This window comes from Aphis gossypii, chromosome 2 (genome assembly GCF_020184175.1).
Source record: "Aphis gossypii isolate Hap1 chromosome 2, ASM2018417v2, whole genome shotgun sequence".
Classification (NCBI taxonomy): Eukaryota; Metazoa; Arthropoda; class Insecta; order Hemiptera; family Aphididae; genus Aphis; species Aphis gossypii.
In genome coordinates, this window is record NC_065531.1 from 19,111,036 (window position 1) to 19,138,040 (window position 27,005).

The window sequence follows — 27,005 nt, forward strand, 5'->3', positions numbered from 1 at the left end:
AGTCAGTGTATAAATTATTTCTGACTTTTTTTTTTTTTAATTTTAGATGGATTAAAAAGCAATTCCATTAATTTTGTAAAACATCTATCATTTTTCAATATTGACTATTGATTATCTTAAACATTACTAGGAATAGAAAACAGAGCAAAAAATTAAATGCAAATAAATATAAGTTTTTCAAATGACAAATTATAATACTATCTCTTTCACATCTTAACATTTATTTATATTGCAGGTCAAGTTAACAAGGAGATAAACATATTTAATGGAAGTTCAAAATTGTCATACAACATAATACAATTTAAAAAAAATATTGATAATTTTGTTAAATTATTATTTCTGAAAAAGAAGTATTTCATAAAACATAATAAATTAAAAGTTTTAAACAAATTATTCAGCGCCAATTCATATTGCACTTATTGTACTATTTTTCTAGATCTACAAAGTAAAATATAAACTTAAATTTTATAAAATATTAATACTTTAATTGAATTTTATAGGCACTGATTTTACTAAAAAATCAATTAAAAATTAATATTTTTTGGGATGTCAAATTGAATATGTTAAAAAATTCAATAAATCTGCACTAAAAACCTTCCCATAAGTTTGAGATCAGGAAAAGTTTATTTCAAATTAAACAAAGTGAATGCTTTAAAAAAAAAATAACATAAAATTAAAGACAAATGGCACGCCATGTTATTAAAATACGTTGGTGGTTTAGTAAACAATAGTAGTAACCCCTTTTAGAAATAAAATTGAAACTATTCAAAAAAAAAATAAGATTATTATGTATATGCATTTTTCAAGTTTTTCATTTAACATAAATATGTTCAATTATTAATATAAAATACATATTTGTTTGTTTTCTACGCCCTATTTTTATACGATACTTGAAAAATGCATAGTTGTCAAATGCAGTGGTAGATTGGATATATATGCTTTTACTTATTATTAACATATTTATTTTGACTACCCACAATATATTACTAATAGGTCTACATCAACACTATTCTTAAATAAAACAAGCATTTAACCTTAAATAAAATTAACTTACATATAATCAAAAATAAATTATTTTAGGTATTATTAATGTTATACATAGAAATATAATTAAACACTTAAAATAATTTTTGTTAAATAACCTTATTGCTCAACTTAAATCTAATAAAAACCGTTAGTAAAACACTTTTAGTAATTCACTGATGAGACTAATAAATTTGAATAACATTTATATTCATTTATATTCATCTCATGTGTTTTGAACTCAATTTTTATAACAGTCTTCATTGAAAAAAAATAGGTATATACAATAAAAGAAGACGAAAATCAAATTGACTGTACAGCAGAGCTGAGATGTATCTCTTGACGTTGATTACACTCGTTTCTTCCGGTGGTAGGTTCTACTCTGGCGCGAGATACTATGCTGCGCTTTATCGCCATTTGTAATGTGTGCCTGCGATTTAATCTTTGAACACATGATACACATAATGTAAGCGGCAAACCATCAGAAGATTTAATCTAAAACAGAAGAAAATATTCATTTATCCCAGATAGATCATAGACCAAGTATCATCTTTTTTATAAATACCTATCTAAATAATATAGTACAAGACAGGTTTTTAGTTGAATAATATACAGAATTAAGTCCTTATATTTTTTTAATCTGCTATGTATAATTAAAAACCATAAGCTATTCTGTGACTATAAAAACCTTTCACATTGATACTATTATTTTAAATACATTGAACCCTGCCCTACTGAACATATCCTTATTATTAATTCACAAATATTTTAAAAAATATGTATATTTAAGGATGGTTTTATGGAATTTTGTTTATTTTTTAAGTGTAGTAATATTGTAGTCATTTGTAACACTTTTTCATTGGAAAACAATGATAAATTATTTTACCAAAAAAAAAAAAAAATTATGGATTAACAACAAAGTTTACACAAAAAAAAGGTTATAATAAATAATTTAGATAAATTAGATTTTGGGTTGGTTTACTTATATTATTTCTTTATTGATAATTTAATATTCTTATAAATTAAATCAAAAATGTAATAATTTTAAAACAATTAATAATTATTATCCCATTTATATGCTCGGAAAAACTACTAAACATATCCTTAGGTTAGGGCAGATTTAGGCTAATAGAATATTATATATAATGTGCTCAAAAAGTATATTCTAAGAAATATGGTATTACCTATGTGTTTTTTATATGTACAAACAAATAAAAATATGATTTATAAAAAATACACAATCTATACATACCTACATAAATTACAATTGCGATAAACAATACATGATAAGAATTGAACAAAATTGAACATTTTTGTTGAAATAAAATAAAATTAAGAACAAATAGGAAATAATAATAAAAAAATGTTTAAAAGAAATTATGAGTAAAGAAATAATTTTAGAAATAAACTTGTAATAAACTCAATAATATAATCTTGAATTATGAAAAATGAAAATACCATAGTTTTAATCTCCAATAAGTGAAACAAATTTCTATCTAATTTAACTGTATTTTGTCCCTACCAAAAAATATACCAAGTACTACAATATCCAAATCTTGTACATAATGCTCTATACCCTACTCTCGCTAGCTTATCTCATCATAAAGTTGAACGAGGCGAGGATGAAGCGAGACACTGGCTCCATACTCTCACAAAAACCAAGCAAGGCAACCATGTTATTGTCTCGTGACCAAAACACCGACACTAAACGGAGAGTACAAATGGCAAGGTGAGACAAGAAAACACAAATGAATCGACTACACTCTCACAAGAGTGTAGAGGGAGCATAATAAACCTGGGTAGCAAAAGTAATTTTTTCATTGGTGCTAACAAGCAAAGATTCAAACACATATGTTATGACCAGACTATTTAAATAAAAGTATAATATAAGTACTCTATTCAGAATAAAATTGTACTCTGGTAGCACACATGCCACTATATAATATGCATGGAGATTCAAGACTTAATAAGGTTGATGGATAAGCATTGCCCAATCACTGCTGACAAAAATTGGTCTCAATGAAAGTATGTTGTCAATTAAATACAACAATATTTCTTTTTTATTTGTAATAATTAACCTTACAATGCTCACACATATAATATAAATATTATTATAACAAAAATAAAATAAACTATTAGTATTATTAGTTAATATTATGTACTCATATAATAAGTAGCTATATATCTTGAATTTTTTATCAGATGCATTGTTTAACAGTAGGTAACAACTTTAAGAATCAGTAAATTTATTCAATTGTTTTGATAATAAACCCTAGTACAAGTCAATAACTTAACTACTTATTTAAAATTAAGTTTATTAAAATAGTCACAATTCTTTTTGTTTCAAAAACAAGTATTAAACATAAAAAATTATATTCTACAACATTTGGTACTTTTGTCTCTTATGCATTCTTATAAATAATAAATTAAACAAAGAAATCCCAAAAGAAATAAATCCAAGAATCTGTTATTAACAATTTTTAAGATTGACTTTACTTAATCTACCTACGTAATAATGCGATTTCTATGAATAAGGAATTTAATTCTATGATAAGCCAAAAGTTTATGATATTTTAATACAAAAGAATATAATATGATCTAAGAAAATTCTAGAACTTTAAAAATATTAAAGGTTAGTAGGTATAAGTACGTTTTTAAATATTGTATATCTAAAATGTGACATAAACTGAGAAATTTGTTAGGTTGGGAAAATAATTTGATAACTAAGATTTTATTTTCTTATTAAGGATTTTCATCACTTATTATTAATTATCTACTACTCTAAATTAGTCAATCTACACATATAATTTATAATATCATTGCAATTATAACATAGCATGTTGATACTTATAACAATCAAATTATTACTGTTGAAGCACTCAATTTGTTAAATTATAAGTGATCATTTGTGAATTAATTATTGATTATATCATAGTTAAAATTTACAAATTACTTTAGAAAAATATATTAAAATAACAATTAGTTACAAATTCATCTACCACATATAAATGTTAACAATTATGTAATACATGTGTATGTCTATGTGTTAACCGAGGTGTTAACAGTTTAACACATTATAGTTACATTTTTTTTTTAAATTAATTAATACTACGTAAATACTAATAATCAAGAACTTAAATAAGAAGTGTAAACTGAGTACCTATTTATTTTAAAAGTAATGATAACAAACTTGGTATAAAAAATATCATGATTAATTTAAGTATTTGGAGCGCAAAAATAAGACTTATTAAAAATTATAATTTATCATTAAACATGATATAGTCTGTGATACAGCATGATATTGTAAGAAGGCCACAAATCTAATTTTTCATCAAGTAACCAAAAACAAGGAAATTCAATACAAATAAATAAATAATTACAATAACCTTTTTTTAAATTTATAAAAATATGATTTATGGTTAGGTGTTTTATTAATAATACTTTTCATATCTAGGTATGTCTTATTTAAAACATAAAATAAACAACAAAACAGTGCCTATAATTTTAAAGAGTATGGGAGAAGTCAGAAAATTATCAACTATTAGTAACAAATCAAGGGCACTTGAATGTTATTGTTATCACAAACTATTAACTAAACAATAAAAAAAACATAATTGTCAAACCCACAATCAGTCTTCTTGATATTCAAATAATTTAATATAGTTCAAGACCAAGTATATTATTAAATATAGTATTTTTATGCATAAGAAAATGTTTCAATAGATAAATACCTACTTCGGTAAATATAAATTAATATCTATAATCGGTAGGTACCTAAAAGTAAAGTAAAAGAAAAAAATGTTTAAATTATGATATACATAAGTAAGTACCTAACACGAGAAATAATAAAAAAAATCTATTTTTATTGTAAACTTATGGTTCTAAATAAAAAAAAAATAATTTTAGATAATTTAGTTTTGAACTTGACGATGTTAAGATAATGTCCAATAGAGTTTAACTAAAGTTAATCTTAATTTTAAAATTAAAATAATTGTATTTACACAATCTAGACATGTAACTGATAAAACCATTAGCCATTAATATAGACTGAGGTAAACATTTACTTAATTCCATAATCATCCAATATCCACATCAATATGACATCACCGATTTAATCATTGTTAAGATTGCATACAATCTGTATGATTTCAGTAGTGTAACCAATTTAATATCCTTGACTTATTTTCAAATACTTTTAATTTAAAATGTATCCAAACAGTAGGCAATTAGGTATAGTTGGGTCAAGGTTACAAATGGACCATGGAAAATGTAAAAAAGGACATCCAAATTTATATTTCGAATTCAACATATTATTAAACTACAATCAAATACCGAACACGGCAAAAATTGAAAGACGAAATAGCAATTCACTTAGAAAGCCAATAATATAATACGGTGTAAGACCTTGAAATCGCGACTGAAAAAAAAAAAGTGGACAGCAAGTGGATTTGAAGAAATTTCGCACGTCGTGTGGGTACCAACGTACTCGTATACGATTTACGGTTTGAGCAGACACGGCGGGTACGAGATGTGGATGTGCCACACGGTGTGTAATTATAGGAACTAAGTATATTGTACGAAAATCGGCAGGACGTGCGGACGGAGAAATGAAATTTCGAAAACAGGCGCCCGCCTAAGTGGTAGTACACAACCGTTTGCGTTATAATATTATTATTGTGATATTGTCAGCGTAAATTATGCGTAAGGAGCACGAGCGTCAAGGCTACGGCGTCCTCGGCGCCTATGAAAGTAACACACTTTTAATAACCCTGAAAAACAAAAAAAATAGTTCACCGAAAACCCGAGGTCAAGGTTGCGGCGGCGATGTGTCTCGGTCAGAACCGACGGAGAGAAACAGACGAATTGGGTCTCCCGAAAAACGGTGAGCAAAATAATATGTCAAAGCGGTAAACCCACGGGCCGGGAAAACGTCGACGACGACGCGGTCCGCGAGAAACTCGTCCCGTCCCGTCGCCCCCGCGACCGTCTACGGCGATGGCGCAAAAAAAAAAAAAAACAGACGTGTTTCTACACACATTTAGGTAGCGCTAAATCGCAACGGGCCCGGTGATAACGCAACACGCACACAATCTACGGGCGCGCATGTGTGTGTGTGTGTGTGTGTGTGCAATGTGCATAATAATAATATATGACATGGTATACATTACTACACACACACACACGCACACGAGAGCGCGCGTGCGCGCACCGATTTCGTCATACTAGTTTCGAAACACAATAATGAAATTCAATAGAGTCGACGAAAACGAAAATCGCCGCCCGAATTTTTGTTTCCAACCCAACCCACAGAGTTCTTCGGTCGTAGGACCGACCCGAATTCCCGACTTCGGGAAAAGCGTCGGCCCGAGCACGGCAAAACGAACAAAATAATAATATAATACGATAGGTAGTAACAGTAAAATAAATAAAAAAAAAAAAAAAAAACAAATCGACGTCAACGACCGCAGAGCGGTGGTGCGATCGATGTGTATGTGTGTGTGTGTGTCCCTTACCTTTATGGGCAAATAGTCTCTGATCTTTTGCACCAAATTGTATTTTCTGCCTAGTTCGCCGTAGATGTGCACAACGCGCTTGTCGATTTTCGAACACAGACGACATATGAAACCGCAACGGACAGCGTTGTTCACGCTTCCCATTTAGACGTGTCGTCGTCGGCAACAAACGCAACGAAACGGCAACACGCACACGCACACGCACGGCACCACACATACACAGGCGCGCAACACGGGAGACAGCAACGAGCAGCGGCGGCGGCGTCGGCGAACTGCGCGAGATCGGTCGATCGACACGGCAGACGGCGGCACACGCACACGAAATGGTGTGAAAACGACGACCGCGGTGGCGGGTAAGTGCACTACAACAATAATAATAATAATAATAGTAATAATCAGTCTACGGCGGCGGCGGCGGCTACAATCACGCCACCACGGGACGAATGGAACTTGGAAGCGAAAACCGAAATATTTTGTCATTCAAAAAAAATTAACGCAACTCCCGTCCTCCCCGACGATAGCCGGACAGTTATTTAATTTTGGGTACAATTGATTCTTTAAAACTAATTTAATTAGGTTTACTTACCCGTAATATAAGCGACGAGTCCGAAACTTGTTTAGGTGTAAACCCGTGAACTGATTTCAAATGCCGATTAAGATTTTTTAATTTTTCTCAAAACTTTTTTACAACATTCTTGTTGTTTGAACTTTTGAAGATCGGTAGGTGTAGCAATTTTTTTTTTCTGTAAACTGTGTTTCACTCTTTGGTGTCTCGATAGTGTATAGCTATATTTAAAGCTCAGATTACACTCATCACAAACAAAAGACTATAATATTGAATTTGTATTAGAATTAGATAAATTACTTAATGAACACAAGTGTTTGTAAACATAAAGTTATATTCATATTCAATAACACAAATTTTAAGGATTGACAATGAACCTAATTGCTGATGCTGAAATAAAAAGATTTATTCATTGTGCAGACAATTATGAAAAGCCTCAAGAAATAAATGATAAATATTGGAAAATTATACCTGTTATTGATATTTTACGTAATTCTTTTCATTCAGCTATATCAACTAGTCATCATATAGATATAGCAATTGATGAAATGATGGTTTCTTCCAAAGAAAGGAACAATACTTGAAATCAAAACCTAAAAAATGGGGATTCAAAATTTGGGTTCAGGCAGGAACCAATGGTTATGTATATTGTTTTGAACTTTTTCAAGGTGCCTTAAAAAATAATAAATCACTCCTTGGTCCAATAGGTGAAACAGTTTTAAGACTGTTATTCAATTGAGGGGAAAAACCATAAACTTTTCATGGACAACTTGTTACAACTACTGTCCCACTATTAAAAAAATTTAAATCTTTAAAACTTGTACACACTATATCGACATATGCTAGAGCTCACCCTGAAGACACTACATCACATTATAATAGGAAGGAATATTAGCATAGTTAATTCTTGGATAATATATAAAGAAAATTGTCAAGATAATATATGACTTCTTGAATTTAAAGAATCCATTGTTTGGAAAATGTTTCAAATAGGAAAATATGATACTCCAAAATATATAACAAAATTAAATTATATTAAAATATATTAGTTGTATTACATTCACAAGGCTGAAGGCATACAAAGTATTATTTTAATTTTATACATGGTATAATGTTAACTTGGTTTTTATTTTTTTCACTTTGTTGTTGTTTATGTTGAAATTATAATAATTTTTCATTTTTAGTTAATGAATTTAGTAATTGTAATAGGTACTATTGTTATTATTCTATATGGTCACAAGAATATGTGAGAGCTATTATTTTTATTTTATATACATTTTTATCATTTTTTCAGCTCATTTTTATAATATGAGTTTTTTTTTTTGAAAATCTAAAATCTTGTGCATGAAGAGATTAATTAAATCACATACAAAAATAAACTTACATAATAATATATTTATTTAGTTATTTTGTTGTACAAACATATTAAGTTACATTCATATTCAATAACACAAATTATACAAACACAAAAATATTTAATATTGTTATTCAATTCAAATTAATTTATGACTATAAACCTTTAATTAAATCACATACAAAAATATACATACATAATAATATATTTATTTAATTTTTTGTACAAAAAAACATAAGTTATATTCAATAACACAAATTATATTTACACAAATATATATTTTATTGTAACATTTTTTTATACCTCTGGCTTTGAATTTTTCATTACAAAATTGAAAATATATAGGTACTCCTAAACTGCCCGACGGAAATTATTTACTATCAAGATGAACGTTATCACGCTGCTATCGTATTGTTGGGTTGGCCGAATGAAAGTGGTAGAAGGGTCGGCCGTCGGCATATCCAGGAGCCGCCGTGACACGATTTAAAATTTCGCGCGCGGGCCCGGTTGTCAACCGGTGGCGCGACCGACCCGACAATATCGTATCAGAGGTCAAACCCGGCCGCCCGGCGAGCGTCCTGTTGGCCACACTGATCGGCGCCCGTCGATTACAATCACGACCACTGAGGTCGGTCTTAACCTCAAATTCGTCCGAACCCGAATACCCGATTAAAAATCTTTAATGATAGTGCATTGTAATTTTATAGGCATTAAGCAAGAAGTATTATAACTTTTACTTTTTACTTAGTAGTGCATTTGCAATTTTCAATTTTGCATTTGCATTATTATCTGCCTTGTTGATAGTAAATTTGCATTAGGGCTTAAAACATCTTTCATAGGTGCGCTCGTTCTCCTCGAAACTTGTATTCGTTTTTTGTATATTTTTTTTCCAAAATACAAAATACACTGTAATAGCACAGATTATATGATATATATATAATCTGTGGTAATAGCTGTTTTTATTGCTTTAATATTCGAAAAATATTATCATAGAATACAATGTTGACAATATACCGATTATGTGTTCTTACTATTTCCTAGAAGTCACATTGTAAGTGAATTGCTAACTCTTAGACGTTGCTTGTTCGATATTTACTTATTTAAATTTTTATTAACTGTTTCTATTTTCCTCTTTAGAAGTGTTCTCGACAGAAAAGGGGACAACGTGGACGTGAATAACGGAAAATTTTCATTTTACATTAAGGAAGCGCTTAAAGAAGTTTTTGGCCAGGTACAAAATTATGTTTACTAATATCTTTTCAGTTATGTAAACTTTGTTGTTGTTGTTTTCTAGTTTATTTAATGACCCAAACACCCACAGTATTTTTAAAATGTTGTGCAAATATTTTCAGCAAACAAATTCTGAAATAATTATAATTTTAGAAATTAAATCATATACGTATGCTATATACATTTAAAACTATTAGGTAGTTGTGATTCATAACATTCATATATTTAAATAATATCAAACAATTTCAATTAAACTAAGTGCTTGCATTTATTTACTTATACCATTATCTACTTATAATCATTGATGAGATTTTATTTTATGCTCTACTTGATTTTTACATTAACTTTATTTTAGTAGACTTATACTGTTAACTAAAAGTTAATGTTACTGCAATTAAACATTTCAATTTAATTGTATATAATTATAAAACATATTATTTTCATCTATTTTATGAATTATTGTGTCATGCTTTTAATAAGCTAGACCAGTGGCGTAGTTTAGGGGGGGGGATATGGGGATAGATCCCCCCCAGAGCCTTTTTTTAATGTTTAAATCATTGACTTATTGGAGCCCCCCCCCCACTTTATGTTTAACCAATAAATTGTATATCACCCCCCAGAACAAAATCATAACTACGCCACTGAGCTAGACCAAAGTTTAATGTTATATTAAAAAATACTTGATAAACATTTATAATTAAAAAGGAATAATTGTAATAATTAAACTGTTTTTAGTTTGGATCAAGTGTCAACTTTGATGTACTAAAGTTTGAAGCTGGAAAAGGCATAATTCGGTGTCCATCTACCTTTTACGTAAAATTTCGAGGAGCGCTTACTTTGTTTGGACGTTACAATTCAAATATTGTTGCATTTAACGTCCATCGTGCTTCACCGTGTTTAATATCATTCATCACTGAAGACACCACTTATAAACATGTCACAAATAATTAAAGATGGTAAAGACACAATTATATTTGCCACAAAAGAAGATCATCAGTCACCTAGTAAAGTCATATTATCACCTCCAGAACCTTCACCTGGTCTTATTTTTCCTGATGGCTCCATAAACTGGAATTGTCCATGTTTAGGAGGAATGGCAACTGGACCTTGTGGGGTTGAATTTAGAGAATCATTTACGTGTTTTCATTATAGTCAAGAAGAACCTAAAGGTATGGAATGTAGGGAAAAGTTCACAGCTATGTGGGCATGCATGGACCAATATCCAGAAGTATATTCAGAAGGTTTAAAAGATGATGAAGAATTTTTAAATGCAGAAGAAAAAGCTGGTGAAACTGTGAAAAATGAAAAAACGAATTCATAATACTTGTTGTTAAACTGTTCCGTTTTAGAAATTTTTTTTCGTTTTAAATAGATGTTTTAGATATTAAATTTATATTTTTGTTTTGTTTTTATCTGTACTTATACGTATTAATTATTTATCAACATATTCTATTAGTAAAAACAAAGTATTTGCTATTTGGTTTATAAGTCATACTTCATCATTATTTCATATTCCAGCTCCTCAAAATAATATGTTTTATCAAAAAAATATGAAATAAAAGGTAAGTAAAATAATGGTACTAGTTATTTAATTGATTATCTTTTTTATTTCAAAATTTTGAGAAAGAACATTTATAAGAGTGAAGTGCTTAGTATAAATATTTTACATAAATGCTAATTTGTGATCAGATTATAAGTATGAAACGTCAAAATATATATTTTACAAATTTAACTTATAGATGTATAACATTAAATGTATGTCCAGACATTTGGAGTGTTTAGCTCAATATTATGCATTGACAAAAGTTGCAGGAATTTAGATTAAAATACCTAATCTTTTAAACAGTTTAAACTATCAAAAATATGATTGTAATATTTTCCTAACATGAAAAAGTACTATACATACAATAGAATATTAAAAGAGAAAATCATCTATTACTCGGTTTAGTCGGTTATCAAAAAATGACAAAGAAAAAAACCGAAGAGCTAACTTTATTTTGCTATTAGGTACTGTTGCACATTGTTTCTTCACAGTAAATAATCTCGATATCCAATAATGATATTGATTAATTTCAAATCATTCTTTGGATCAAATTCAAAATTATATAGCTTTTTTAGGGTGGAGGTATTTGTGGTAATGACCGCGGTATCGGTTGCGGTTAGTCGGATGTATACACTATATACATCTGGACTGACTGAACTGATCATTTGTCGTCAATTGCCGTGAGTCCAAGGACGCACAATGAATCGATAGTGTTTATTCAAATATAGGTGAGTCTTTTTCTACAATCATGAATATATGCTGCCTCTGGACTTTCTTTGAGGCTACCGCGGCCGGTAAATATTGAATAATGGACCTGGGTAAAATTATATTTTCACAAATGATGACCATTGTAAATAAAAAAAATTATAAAAATTGTTTCTTTTTTTTTAAAGTATTAATAAATATTTTATGATTGTAGAATTTACCAGTAAAAGTAAACTAATAGACCTGTCTACTACTGCTTTAAAAATACTAAATAGCCATGATTTTAAAATTTTAAATAGTAAATATTAACTATATAGGCTTGAGGAAAAGTACACCTTTAGTGGCTTAGTACCTTACAGTACAACTATTTATCTAAAAAACAAATAACCAATATAATTAAAATGTTGATACCCAATTGTAAAAAAACCATGGGCTAACTCGGGTAACTCGATTTTCAAACTATCTACTTTACTGATCAGACATATCTATTGTTTAACAAAATATTAGTTATATAATTATAATATATTAGATATGATAATTGATTGATTTATTAAATTAACATTATTAAATTAAATTATATGCAGTGGCGTACTTACAGTTTCTTTCTGTGCAGTGGGCGGTGATGGCTACTAAAAAAATCAGTGTGTCAGGCTGTCTGGAGAATATGATCAACTATTTTTTATTCATAGCAATGGCCGATATTGTGGTGGAGGGGTGGATTTATGAGTTAGGAAAAAATTGTGCCCCTCCCCTCCCGCGGCATTTCACCTAAACGATTAGAAAATATTAATCTATGGATTTGTACAAGTGAATACAACTATTGACAATCGAAACTTTTACATACAATTACTATGATCTATGGTGTTTGAATGTTTGATGATCATGTTTTAGCATTTACCAATCTATGATTAAATATTTTTTTTACGATTTTTCTCAACAGTTGCATTTAGAAATAATTATATAGGTACTAGGTAGTTATTATTAAAGTTAGATTCTCCAAAACGACTACCGTATAATATGTAAGTAAGATAATGTTTAGCACCACTTAATGTTGTGAATTTGACGGATAATAATATAGTATATCAGGCTTTCTGCTTATTTTAAATTAAAGTCGGATCTAGTGGCTATGGCTGACTGTCTCTTCACACATTCACAATCCATTGAACATTTTCTATATACCTATATCTCTCTATTCTCTACAATAGATCTCTATTATAGAATTCTTCTTATTTAAAATAGTATTTTTATATAATTAGTAGTATTTTAATATTTCTCTTTTTCTGTACAGACATTTTTTTTTTTACAATACCGTATAATGGAAACAGTAAAAACAGTATCATGTCCGTGGAACTTAGATACCTATTTTGGGCGATGGATGTATTATTCTTGGATTACAAATCCAAAATTGAATTTCGTCACTTCTTCTATGATTGAAGAAGCCAAATTAATACGCTTCTCTTATTTGTATGTACACATAATTTTTTTCAAAAAATAAATCAATTTATACATTTAAATAATGCATAATAGTCATATTAAATCAGAATCTTTAGATTATAAAGTAGTTATCGCTAGCATACTAAAAATATAGACAGGTAATAGACAACTGCCAATAAACCGATATGGAAATTGGAAATATACTATATACCTATCTACCTAGTTATTGAGATAGGTATCTCTACATTTTTTCTCATTGTTATAAATTAATCATTCATCATCAACATTCAAAAAAAACAACATAAATATATTGTGGTATTATACCTAATAATAATAGGTAGATTAAAACGACAAAATCTATATTATTTATTGAAAATAAATTGTTTATTCATTATATGACTATGATGTATTGTATATAGGTACCTATTATACTTTGTGAATTTGTGATATTTATTAATTATTTAATCAACTCATCTTGTCCTAATTCTATTACTCTATAATGCTATTATAATTCTTGTAATATTAACCACTGCCAATGATTATAATAATAGAAATGGGTCAATTTCAAATGATATGACTGATACAAGACTGTTATACGAACATCAAATCTACGAAAATGCAATTCACCCACACACGAATGAAGTACAAAACATTTTTGGACGATTGTCATTTATGCCAATCGGAAAAGCGTTCTTAGTTGCTGTTTTACTAACTCAACTAACGTAACTATTATAGACATACTTTATTACCTTATAATCTTATTAAAAAATTTACAATTTTTGAGTATTTAAAATATTCGGAGTACTAGTGTATAAGAAATATTACGAAGGTTAAATAATTTTTATGTTTTTCCTTTATAGAAAAAAAATAAGCACGACATTTAATTTATAAAAACTAATCACAATCATAGATCAAATATAATTGATTATATATTTTAAGTAAGAAATATTATTAAAACTTTGCTAAGCTAATTATGTACCAAAATGTTGTGTGTTGTGTTAATTTAACTATGAAATTTTAAAATTTGATTTTAATAAAAATAATTTTTCGTCTTGGTCAAAGTAAAACTAAAAAGTACAACTCTCAATTTTCATATTTGACATTTATAAATGAATATTATTTCATTTTGTTTAAATTGCATTATTTATACAATTATACAGATATGAGATATAATATATTACATTGGCTACTTAAACTATCGTGTTAATTCGTTTTCGCATAAACTTTATACTTTAAAGAGCAAAAATAATATAGTAAGTAAGTACTTTCCCTCAAAAAATACTCTGAAAAATACCCCTTCACAAAAAAAAAATCATCATCCACTGAATTGTGTCTTTTTATATGTATATGTATATTTAGTACCTATTTACCTACAATCTACATAGGTAATTAATAACATTATTTCTATAATTTCTAATATTTTATAAATTAAATATAAGTTTATGTTTATATATCAGTAAATAATTATTATAATATATTATATCAAAAATTCAAAACGTAAAACTATGTATAATTATTAATCAAATAGGTAGGTATCATATACAATATGCATACGCTTACAGGTTATAAATGTTATAATCTTTATGTAACATATATACTCGTATGTATATTACGTATTGTGAATAAATTATGATATATATATATTTAATATTAGGTACTATGCAGTAGTAACTTACTATCCATGATACCTACTAAAAATAAATACCTATACCTAATTATAATTCACCAACAATAATATATTTAGTATTTATGTTAATATAATAATTGATAATAGATAATATACGGCCTAGAATTATTTATGTCACTAAATTATGTATAAGTACATTATAATAGTCAAAGAATAGGTATATTTATATAGCTTCATTAAATTTATTACAATATTTTAGAAAGAATTCTTCCAGCTATGTTTGGCATGGTCTTAATCAATCATATGATTCATTAGTAAATTTTACCAACCGTAACGGAGATACCAAATTCATTCCAACTACTCAATTTAGATACGGAATATCTGTCTTGGCTGCCACAGTAACATCGACTCTTGCTGCATTTCACATTGAAAGATTTCTCCTTAGCAAGATATGTCATCCAATACTTTATGTAATTATTTCAATTAATCCAATAATATTTACTCGTTATTTCATTAAACCTTTTCTTTTTTATCTTCATTTTTCTTCAAATATACATTACATTATATATATAGATATCAACGTGATAATTAATGCAGGATTATACTGTTTAATAATACTTTAAATATTTAACTTCCCTACAAATGTAATAATAATACTAAAGACTTGATTAAATAGATTTATTAATTCAAAGTTAAAATAATATTTAGTAGATTCATATTAATTTATTTTTTAATTATCATTAGCGGTTCGTTCCACTGATAACATTTGCGGGTGGCAGTTTTATAAATGTCCCAATAATGAGACATCAAGAAATCATAGAGGGTGTGAGAATATACGACTGCAATAAAGAAAAAGTTGGGTATTCAAAAGTTAGTATTTCACGTTTTGAGTCAAAATTTGTATAAATATAATCATTCAAATTATTGTAACAATATTTTTGTTATTTGTTTACAGTTTGCTGGATTAAAAGGTATAGGAGAAACCATAGTTACTAGAATTGTAATGCTCGCTCCAGGTGTAGGTATGTAAGAATAATTGTTAAATATTAAATAATATAAGTAATTAGTACATTATGCATGACTTAAATTATTTTAATGCAGTTCATAAAATAAAAAAAATATCATGTACATCCTTAACTTATAGTATTTATGCCAAACAGCTGAACACAGACACAAAAAAAACTACACACACACACATCATTGTAATTTTTAAAATCAATACATTCATCACTTCGTTCAGAATCTAAAAATATTTAATCATCGTGGATTCTCAATCATCTCTTAGTGCTATTAACTTTATCTTTGAAGCCACTTCTCATCTTGTCCTTAATATAAAAGCATCACTCTAAACTCTTTTATTTATATTTGCGTGATTTTAAAATTTAGATTTTATGGGTTCCAGGCCATGCTAAAATTTTAGACAACGAAGTAGTTAATCTTTTTGCAAATTCACCAAATATAACACAAAACCGCCTATTAGATAAATTCCGCTTTCCGACCTACCAAACATGCTCAAAATCAATTAAATATGTGATCGTCGATTGCACCCAACTACATAGTTGTGTTACTTGGTATCCTAACTTATGCATATAAACCTTAACCATCACAACATCCATATTTCATAAAAAGCCTCTATCTAGGTACATCTTGTATCATTCATTTTTTAAGACTTAAATTAAAATACAATTGCAGACTACTTTCTCGTGCCTTTTATACTTTTAGATTCTGAACGAAATGATTTTACAATGATGTGTGTGTTTTTTTTTTGTGTCTGTGTACAACATAACTATAGTCGAAATAATGCTTCAATTTCAAACTTTGTGGGTGGTTTCCGATGGAAAAGTGAATATCCTTGGTGCATTGTAGAGGTCAAAAGGAAGACATTTTCCAACAGTTTTCAAAAAAATCGAGAAAAACAAAAAAAAAAAGTGACGGGTAAACAGGAATTTTTATGCAAAACCTGCAGTTTTTGACTATTTTAATCTATTGTTTAACCTATGGTTGTAATTCAAAAACTAATCACTGTAAATACTTGAAATTTTCATCACATGTTTATGTTACTGTTATTATTACATAGGTAGCTAAATTTTCAAAATATTTTGATTTTTTTTGAGTTATTTATAGACCACAGAAATTTTCGATTTTTCTGATTTTTTTTTTTTTTTTGAAGTGTCGATAAAAAATTACGGATCTCCAAAAATACTAGAAAATGAAATACAACATTCCTTATGATGAGTTGTTCTTATTGAAGTTAAAAAAAAATCAAAAATCGTTTGTCACAGTTTTTTTACGAGTATATAAGCGTTTATAGTTCAAATGTTTACGATATATATAAAAATCAGGAAAATTTTCAAGTAATTTTGAAGTTGAAAAATCATAAATTTTTTGTGTTTATATCTAAGGATTAAAAATACAACACTAAGTTTTCCATAAGTTTTCCTTCAAGTAGCTTTAGAGAAAACTCGAAGCATCATCATAGAAAGAATTTTTAGTGCGTTTGAATTTTAATTTATTACGAAATAGCGTAACGATAACGATTTATCCTCAAACAATTTTAAATTTTTAAATATTTGTTATTATTCAAAAAGTATAAGTCGTAGATACTTGAAAATTTCACCAATCATTTAGATTGGAATTTTGTGTACCTCGTCAATAACTAGGTATAAGTGTCATTATAATGAACGCTTTACGCTTAGACATATATTATATTAAATTTGAAAAGTACAAATTTTAACCCACCGTTAATAACGATATTCCCGTTTCTGCAGTTTTTTCTTGTTTTTTCTTCAGATTATTTTTAAAACTGCAGGTAATATTTTACTTTTGATACTTTTGATGGATCCTCTTAAAGAATCTAAAAGACAAAAAAAAAAAAATTAAGAAAAATAGAAAAATTTTAACCGAAACTCAGACTTTTAACTTTTACTTCAAATTAACCAAGTTCCACTGTATTCCAAAGTAGTGTATTGGCAAATTGATAGAAGGGCAATAGGTATCTATATATTAAAGGCTCGAGTACAATCGTGGTGTGTTTTTTTAGATATAAAAATAAAACAGGCTCAACTGTGCTAATTACTAGAGCTTAATCGTGTCTCACCTATTGGCATAATATTATATGATATCATATTATACAATACCAATATTATAATTAAAATATTTAATAAAATTATAATACCTTTATAAGTATAATACCTGAGTACCGGTATATATTATACATTTAACATAAGCCTTATGCCCTTATAGGTAAATTATTACTTATTTTAATACTTGTACTACCTAATAAGAAATGAATAAGAATAAATTGATGATAACGCACGATGATACGTCAATATACATTTCTAATAATTAATATATGTGTATTGCATTATTTGTATTATTAAATATACTCAAAATTTTAATAAATTCTTGTAATCTGTAAAAATATAATTATTGTTATTTTTAGTTTTAATTCATTACTTAGAAAACGTTTTGGATAATAAAAGCTGCTGGTTTAGAAAAAATAAATGGGCACATTTTCCTTTTAAATCAATTGGATTTGGAATTATGTAAGTACGCTACATAAAATATATAATATATATACATATATATGTAATAATATTTCTTTTTTTAAAAAAATTCTATATTACGGCTATTTGTTACAATTAGAATAATAAGTCTTAGTGATATAAGAGAAAAAAAATAGACAGAATAGACAAGAAGAAGAGACTTCGATCGGAGGTACTTAAACGTGAATGTAAATTTAAGATAGCGATTCTAATAATATTAAAAGTAGTAGTACAATAAACACATAATAATTTAAAGTAATAAAGATCATAGCTAAGGTGATAAATTTTTTTTTTTAATTTTAGTTAAGCAGGTCACGACCACTGCTTTTTTAGTTTTTATGGAGTAGTTGCATATGATAGTTGTACGATAGGAGGGTTGGGATGGCGAGTTAGCTTGTTATTGAATCGCTTTTTGTGCAGCTTTGCTAATTCAGTGACGAAAGGTAAATACATTTTTAAAAGTAGATATTATATTGTAATAATGAAATTATTATCATTATGGACCGATTGGCACTTGTTTTAAAGGATTATTATAATTAATTATAGCACACATAATATAATATGTCAATGTCATATTGTCATACATTTTGATTTTGTTTTATTTGAACCGGGCTATTCAGTAATCACGTCCTATGCGATCCCTCTTCAATCTATAAAGGTATATTTACTGATTGGTGATAGCCAATAATATATAACACACAAATAATATATTGATATACTAATTAATTATAAATTTGTGTATTATTTAAACTTTTTTTTTATTCATAAGTTATTAATTATTTTTATTTATTGAAGTTATAAAAATGTAAAGGTATACAGTGATTCCTTTTAAATCTTAAAGGTAAACACTAAACTATTCTGTTCAGTGACATCGAATTGATATGCGGTTTTCGGGAGGAGATAGGGAATGCTTAAATACACATTTCTTGATGATTTTTACATTTTTAGATCTTTCCATGTGCGTATGCGCAATTATACATCTTGCGTTTCTTAAAATGGCAACAGGTGTTTTGAATACCAAATTCGGATAGAATTTTTTTGAGTAAATTTGGTCCTTGAATATGAGCTAGAGGTATTACAATTTTTTTTAACGGAAAACTGAATATGAACATCAAATACAGTTTACAATCTCTATCACAACTGTAGCTACCTCACTTCTAATTAACTAAAAATACATATTATTACAATGATTATTTATTATTATACTTTGAATACTCATTAATTTCATTGCAAATCATGTCAATATGTTAGTAAAACATTTTAACTAAGTTTATTTACAGACTCATTGGTATGCTGCCAACGGCATGTGCTATATTTCCACAATTTAGGTGAGTTAATTGTTTTTAGTTCATTGACTTTAGCCATGAAATACCAAGTATTTTCACTTTCTAGTTCTATTCAATTGTGTACATTAAAGCGATTTGATAAAGAAGCTTACAATCAAGTTACAGAAAAATCTACTGAACATACAGATACATTATACTTCAATAAAGGACTTTAGTCTTTGGCTAAAAATTAATCATGAAGATTATATAATGATAAATAAATGCACATAGAACATAGAAATAATTAGTTTTACATAACTGAATATATAATTACAAAAAAATATTTTATTACTGAAAAATAAATACATGTCTAACATAATTATTAAGTTTTAAATAATATACAATATTTAATAAAACATAAGATACATTTGAAACCAATGTTAGCCAAATTTAAATTTAACATATTTGGAATCTTTTAGTTACAATACCTCAGGTGAGGTAATTTAAATATAAGAATTATTTACACATATGTAAAAATTAAATTTGTAATAAGAAAGATGCCAACAATACAAATAAACAAAATTATCAATTATGAACTTCTAAATAAATAATTATTTAATCATACTTCAAAGTATTGGGGAAAAAACTATAAATGGATATCAAACTCAATTACTTATATTAATAAACATAATAATTATTGGTGTTTAATTTTTAATTTTGAACTTAATGTTTAAATGGTAAAGAGAAAATTATAACATAAATAATGTAATTAACTGTAATAAAAAGTAAAATAATTAAGCATTTGTATAAGAGACACAATAGTATCATATGCTGTTCTATATAAAGGTAATATTTCTCATACTAACCATTTAATAATAATAATTTATATATTAAACAGTTTGTACCTTATCAACAAAAAAAGTTAAATAATTATAAATTAACAACAAGGTAAAACAATTAAACATAAACATGTAACAAAAATGTTTTGTAAAACATAAAAACTTAGAGCTCTGGATACTATATAAATACTATAGAGTATGATAAATAATACAAATATAATAATCATAAACAGGCAAACATTGAATCATTTGAATAAACCAATGGCACTGTTAAATTAACATTAATTATCATTTGTTCAGAATTGGTAGGGTCAATAAATAAACATCTACCATCAGCATGAAGTACATCTAATGGAACACTGTAAGGCTGTACTGGACCACTCCACGAATGTTGATCAGTATCGTTACATAGAGAACTAGCGGTCAGTATAGCTGTAGTTTGCGAAGCACTTGTATTGTCACCATATGACGAAACATGCTGAAAACAAATAAAATTATTATGACAATTGTTACCTATATTCTGTCACATAGGATTAACTTTGAGCATTGAACAATTTTTGTCCAGTTCAGTTAGACCACATATTACAGTGATTAAATTGTTTATGTCATCAGTTATGTTTTTAACAATTAAGCCATGGGAAAAATTGTTTTACCATGTTTAGCAAAATTTAAGTTGGGCAGTTTTTTTTATATAAAAGTGACATTAACAAAAATGTAGAACCTGTATGGTTAGCCATACTCATTGCTTCCTAAGCTTACTCTAAAATAATACAAAATATACAGAGAATTATGCGTTGTAAAAAATTACCTGAATGGTGGCAACAAATGTGTGACTGTAGCCATCAAAAGCAACTGTGATTATATAAATAGTATTTTGTACGAATTGTAAATGGGTAAAAAAACAAAAATTTTGAATATCTTGACACCTGAACACATGTGCAATTGAATTTCCGTAGTATATCATTTCTTGGTGACACTAATAATAAAGCAATTGATATAAATATATTTTTTTTTAAGTAATGTTTAAGTAAAAATCATATAATTAAATTAATAAAAAATAAAAATTTCTCACTGTAAATAAATGAACATATAAAGTTGCAGAATGTGAATACCATAAGCAACCAGCAATTGGACAAGGAAGCATGTTTGCAAATTCCGCTAAAGTATGATTTGATGCCGTTGTATTTAATTGTTCATTATGCCCTGATTGTTGGTTTAAAATAGACTCATTATGATTCTGTAACTAAATAATAATTTGCTTTAGTAAGTATAGAAAAATTTAAAATATATTTGTGAGTTACATGTTCTGGAATAGACCAAGGACTTGTTAATAATCTTGACTCATAGTACTGCAAAGTTCTAATCACTTCACAACTGGAATCTGGTAGTTGCATAAACTGGACATCATTTGTTTCAATGTAATTTTGTATAACATCATTTTGTACTAATGCTGTATCTTGTGGCCCCAACAAAGAAACCTAAAAATATACTAAATTAAAATTTCTTGATCTAATGGGGATATTAGCATTTGTGGAAATAATTTACATCATCTAGTGAATTAAATGTTTCACAATTAACAAGTGGTGTTGACAATTCTCCATTTTCCATACGAACTGACATAGCCCAACGTTGATCAAACTCTTGCTGTTCTTGTTCTATGTTTTCTGCAGACTCATTACTCAAAGTATCAGAGTCATCAACACATAGCACTGTTTCTGTATCAGTTTGATCATGTCTATAAAAGATAAATTATATAAAATTGTGAATAATTATGCAAAATATTCATTTAATTTTACGTGCTATAGTTAGAATTATCTAGCTCAAAACTCGCATTAATATCGACATCAGCCAATTGTGGAATATCAGGAAAAGCTTGAAGGTTAGGTAGGTAACTATTTCCAGATACAGATGATTTAATTTCTTTTATAGGTATGTTCAATTTTTTATTGCTGTTTTTCCATTTACTCTAAAAAGTAAAAACAATATTATCAATAAAAATATCAATAAATTCTCTAACAAACACAAATTACTCGGCACAAATTTTCAGCTAATGATGAAGTTCTATGTGAAACTTCTAGATTTAAGGGTTTTGATTTATCCAACTAAAACATATTTTATTTTAGTTTATTAATAAGATAATAATTTATTAATGATTACATTTACAGTTGATTAATGAAATAAATTTGTTAATTGTATTTTAGAGCCACATCTTCTATTTTATGTTATGAAAACAGAACAGAAACCTAAGCATGGGCATACCTATTATAAAACATACCTAAACAGTGTTCTCATCAAACACCTTCAATGGACCAACAGCTATGTTGTGGACATAGTAGCATGATAACAGTAATGATTACAGAAATAATTATATTTAATAAAACAATGACTGATGGTAAATTCCATTCAAATGTTGATAATTAGCAAAATCAAATAAATATACACAGACAGTTATATTACAGAATAATGTATTTATAGAAATGTTAAAATAAACTAAGAAAATTAATTATTAGTGAAAATTAAATGCAGTAGAAACTGTTAATAATGACACCGGTTGTAATGACCTTAGATTGAAAGCTCCAGTAAAAGTCCTATATGGAGTTATATAGACTCCTATTATTGGTTATGATGACGAACGGTTATTATGATCTATTTTCTTTGGTCCCTTGAATCAGAATGTCATTATAAACGGTTTCTACTATACTAGGATTAATTTTACAATTAATATTATTTTAGGCACGGGAGTACTACTTATACTCTGACTTATACCATTGTTTCTGATATGACTAAAGAGATCTCAAATATGTCTGCGTCTTATAGTCTTACAATAGAAATCAGTTATAAGTCATAGTAAATAAGTACTTTACTAACTTACTTACTTTGTAACTGAAGTATTAAATATTATTTGTTAGTATTAAAAAAATTAGGAAATTCAAATAGTAAAAAAAAAAGAATGGTACCTGATAATAGTTACAATATGTATTGTTATTGTTTGAGATAGTAAGACAATTATTCGTCGTAGATCTATTAAACCTAGTTCTATCAGTTGAAAGCAACATATTTCTCAGAAGTGCACTTGTAGTCTTTGCAATTGGAGGTTGATAGACAATGTTTTCCATACAGCTGGAAGAGGATACCTAAATTTACAAAAAAAAATTAACTATAGAAAGTTTTTTTCATACCTTCAAATAAATTAACTAATAAATTTTAAAAAATATTGGTTTAAAGGAATCAAAAGATAACAGGTAAAAAATAACTAAAATAAGTAGGTATATTATACATAAAATAAAAATAATTAAATATAAGTGACACAGCTGCAATTATAAATCCTTTCTAAGTTCCAATTGTTATTTGTAGGTAAAAATGAAGAAAAGTGAAGAGAGGAACAAAAATACTCATCAATATTTCAAGAGGTGTCAGTAACCCACCCTATGTTTACTACTTTTACAAATAATTATATTTAAGAATTTAACATAATACATACATGAACTTCGGAATTAGCTCGAGAATTATTCTTTGGTGGTCTAACAGTTGAACGACTTTGAGCTTTTTCAACTGATATACTAGTAGCTACTTGATTAAGCATTTTTATACTCTCTAATGATGTTTCTTCAGAAGACAACTCTTCATATTTGATTTTTGATTTTCGAGGTCTACCAACTGACCGCTTTTTTACCAACTTCTTGGTATTGTTTCTTTTCATGGTCTGTCTCGAGGTCTGTCTTTTCGTTTTCATTATATGTGCCAAACGTTTAGACTCGTAGTCAAATCCCATTTGGTGTAAACTCAATAATTCAACATACTCGTCTTTCTGTAAAATATTGACGTAGGTATGTTAATTAAAACACTTGGACAGTAGACAAACAATACGAAAAATCAAAATGATGTGGGAACGAACCATCCAAAAAACCGTTTGGTATAAGACACAACACAGGACAATGACAATAATATTCAAAATTTTAAATCGAAATCGTCCAGCAGACGACGGTGAGGTGAATGGCACTGGTAGGCAAGCACGCTGATCGGTGGTCGACCGGAAAAAAAGTCGTTTGTGGACCACGGGACAATAATTGACGGAACGGCAGAAAACAAACAAACACACACACACACACACAGAAACACACAGATCGCCGAGCCGCCGAGATGCGAACGCCGATCAAGCTCCGGACGACCGAATGCCGAACTGCCGAAGTCCGATTGTCGGCCGTCGTCGCCGGCGGCAAAGTCCCTTTATCGCGGCAACCATTGGCCCGGTTTACCAATAGTTATCGAGCGCGCAGTCCGACCGCGAAACCGGTTTTCGACGACACGACCGCGTTCTAAAAATACACGGAACGGCGACGGGAAACCCGGGAAAAACATCGCGCGGCCGTCGTATCGCCAACGACCCACATACAACACGGACAGGGTACAGCAGCAGCCGTATACCTATACATACCCGTGACACGGGTATAAAGTATATACTTTAGTAGTATATTGTATATAATATCGTTAATCATTGATATTACGACATCATGCGGTGTGTATAATATATATAAACATATTATAGGCCTACGATTCAACTGATTTAAGTATTTTACGCGATAGCGAGTAAAACACCGACGACGTTTCGCTAAATCGTCGCGTCTTGTTTTTCGACGATAACAATTATTATTATTATTATTATTACTATTGTTGTCATTACAAAAATATGTGTAACTACAACACAGTAAAACCACCTGCAACTGACCTTTAGATTGCCGGGCAGGCCGAGGCTCAGAGCACGCTTCACCAGCGTCCGGTACGATGTCAACTCCATTATCGCGTCCGTCATTATCGCGAGTCGTACGGTGACGTTAATTGTCTCGGTGTAATAATTACTCTGTAACGTCCTGTCCGCGGCTTTTCTGTCGCACGTGGTGACGGTTGAAAGAAAAAAATTTCAAACAAAAACACTTTTCGCGGACCGTTGTTTGAGTGTGTACTGTGTAACGCGTGCGACACACGGCGGTACTGCGGCAAGAGTGCGTCTTGTGGAACGGCCCCTTGCCTGTCGACACTTTTGTTCGGATTCTTTAGGTTATGATGACCGTTTTTTTTTTTTTTTTTTTTATACCAATAAATTTTAAAAATAGCCATACAGAGCAATCGAAATGAAAATAATCAGTTTGTTGATACGTACGTGAATTTTGATTTGTACAATCATTATCTACCATTCGAATTCGACTCCTTAATATTTTGAATGATAAACATTAAACAGTAATCTAGCGCCAATTTATTATCCCTTACAATAATATAATTGTGTTTTCTGTAACATATTTTTTTTTAATTTTATTTTATCAGTTATTTTGAAAACATTATTATTCGTTATTAATTTTTTAATAATTTCATCGATTTTTCACAAGAAAATTAATTATTAATATTTATCATTAACAATTATTATACTTCTTCATTCATTTTAAATATTCAGTTCACAACTCAAACATTCTATACGAGTGTTTAGTTTATTTATGTATTGGTGTATCGCCGTATCGGTGTATGATTATATATTATTATATTATTATTATCAATTATGTATTATTATACTTTATTGTAATATGAAGATGTAGGTATAAATTATAAAAAAAAAAACAACTATTATTAACAATTATTTCTGTTGTATTGTGTAATGTTACCAATATTAATTTTTTAGCGATAAGTGCATCAATATTTATAAGTTATAACCATAAGCATCTCCTAGACCTGGTTCAGAAAATCATAAAGTCATTACGAGTAATGCGATATTATAGAAATACCTATAGAAAAAGGAATGTGAATTATACTCGGTTTAAATGAACTTTAAAGTCTAGTAAATGATTAAAATATTGATCTTAATCGCCTAAATCAGAAACAAAAAATACAGTGTAGCTTATTCACATTTTAGAGTTATTGAGTTGTACCCTCATTAATTATAAATTATAAACAATTTTAAACTAAGGTAATATTGCTGAAAGGTCAAGTTCCTGTTCTGATACTTTTTATAAAGATAATATTAAAAATTAAAAATAATAACATTTTATTATTATTTTGCTGAAATATTTACTATGTAGTTAAAATCGTTTGTCTTTATGATAGTAAAAACTGTATGTCTGTATTTATGTACTATATCATAGGATTATTATAAGCATAACTGTATAAGCATATAATTTATTCATTTTTATGCAATCAGTGGCGATTCTACTACACGGGTGACGGATAACAAGTGCCCGTACCGAATTTTTTAGTATTCGCCTGACGCCTGTCAAAAAGTTCAATGTTGTGTCTTTTTAAGTTAAGTTAAGTATTTATCAATTGAAAGAATGAAAATATTTCACTAGCATTTTTTAACATTCATTTTATTTTTTAAT

The 27,005-nt window shown here is 28.3% G+C and overlaps 4 protein-coding genes across 12 annotated transcripts; 2 read left to right on the forward strand and 2 right to left on the reverse strand.

Annotated features, from left to right (window-relative positions):
* Nucleotides 1-169: 169 nt before the first annotated feature.
* Nucleotides 170-6,680, reverse strand: LOC114119843 (uncharacterized). The gene is made up of 2 exons (XM_027981563.2): nucleotides 6,537-6,680; nucleotides 170-1,518 (listed from the first exon to the last, which is right to left on the reverse strand). Exons 1-2 carry the CDS (start codon nucleotides 6,678-6,680, stop codon nucleotides 1,327-1,329), a joined length of 336 nt encoding a protein of 111 aa, XP_027837364.1. The 3' UTR covers nucleotides 170-1,326.
* A 60-nt stretch (nucleotides 6,681-6,740) lies between these two features.
* LOC114131949 (mitochondrial intermembrane space import and assembly protein 40) lies at nucleotides 6,741-11,078 on the forward strand. Of its 2 annotated transcripts, none has more exons than XM_050199844.1 (3): nucleotides 6,741-6,889; nucleotides 9,593-9,686; nucleotides 10,421-11,078. In XM_050199844.1, exon 3 carries the CDS (start codon nucleotides 10,620-10,622, stop codon nucleotides 11,004-11,006), a length of 387 nt encoding a protein of 128 aa, XP_050055801.1. In that variant the 5' UTR covers nucleotides 6,741-6,889; nucleotides 9,593-9,686; nucleotides 10,421-10,619; the 3' UTR covers nucleotides 11,007-11,078. The 2 variants fall into 2 exon arrangements, with proteins under 2 accessions (XP_050055801.1, XP_027853106.2); XM_027997305.2 differs by lacking the exon at nucleotides 6,741-6,889 and adding an exon at nucleotides 9,113-9,506.
* Nucleotides 11,079-12,808: 1,730 nt separating this feature from the next.
* LOC114131948 (sideroflexin-2-like) lies at nucleotides 12,809-20,192 on the forward strand. Of its 5 annotated transcripts, XR_007604266.1 has the most exons (10): nucleotides 12,811-12,952; nucleotides 13,222-13,397; nucleotides 13,919-14,089; nucleotides 15,254-15,464; nucleotides 15,739-15,864; nucleotides 15,950-16,016; nucleotides 18,437-18,539; nucleotides 18,640-18,711; nucleotides 18,843-18,982; nucleotides 19,820-19,867. XR_007604266.1 is itself a non-coding variant. In XM_050201336.1 (9 exons), exons 2-9 carry the CDS (start codon nucleotides 13,249-13,251, stop codon nucleotides 20,038-20,040), a joined length of 873 nt encoding a protein of 290 aa, XP_050057293.1. In that variant the 5' UTR covers nucleotides 12,809-12,952; nucleotides 13,222-13,248; the 3' UTR covers nucleotides 20,041-20,192. The 5 variants fall into 5 exon arrangements, 4 of the variants coding, with proteins under 4 accessions (XP_050057293.1, XP_050057295.1, XP_050057294.1 ...); XM_050201336.1 differs by lacking the exons at nucleotides 18,640-18,711; nucleotides 18,843-18,982 and adding an exon at nucleotides 19,932-20,192 and having other exon boundaries at nucleotides 12,809-12,952; nucleotides 15,365-15,464; XM_050201337.1 differs by lacking the exon at nucleotides 18,843-18,982.
* A 230-nt stretch (nucleotides 20,193-20,422) lies between these two features.
* Nucleotides 20,423-25,679, reverse strand: LOC114131946 (uncharacterized). Of its 4 annotated transcripts, none has more exons than XM_027997301.2 (10): nucleotides 25,370-25,679; nucleotides 24,125-24,451; nucleotides 23,601-23,777; nucleotides 22,674-22,745; nucleotides 22,440-22,609; nucleotides 22,189-22,378; nucleotides 21,945-22,121; nucleotides 21,716-21,880; nucleotides 21,452-21,619; nucleotides 20,423-21,121 (listed from the first exon to the last, which is right to left on the reverse strand). In XM_027997301.2, exons 1-10 carry the CDS (start codon nucleotides 25,451-25,453, stop codon nucleotides 20,867-20,869), a joined length of 1,785 nt encoding a protein of 594 aa, XP_027853102.2. In that variant the 5' UTR covers nucleotides 25,454-25,679; the 3' UTR covers nucleotides 20,423-20,866. The 4 variants fall into 4 exon arrangements, with proteins under 4 accessions (XP_027853102.2, XP_027853101.2, XP_027853104.2 ...); XM_027997300.2 differs by having other exon boundaries at nucleotides 21,716-21,886; nucleotides 25,370-25,677; XM_027997303.2 differs by lacking the exon at nucleotides 25,370-25,679 and adding an exon at nucleotides 24,539-24,827 and having other exon boundaries at nucleotides 21,716-21,886.
* Between the last annotated feature and the right edge of the window lie 1,326 nt (nucleotides 25,680-27,005).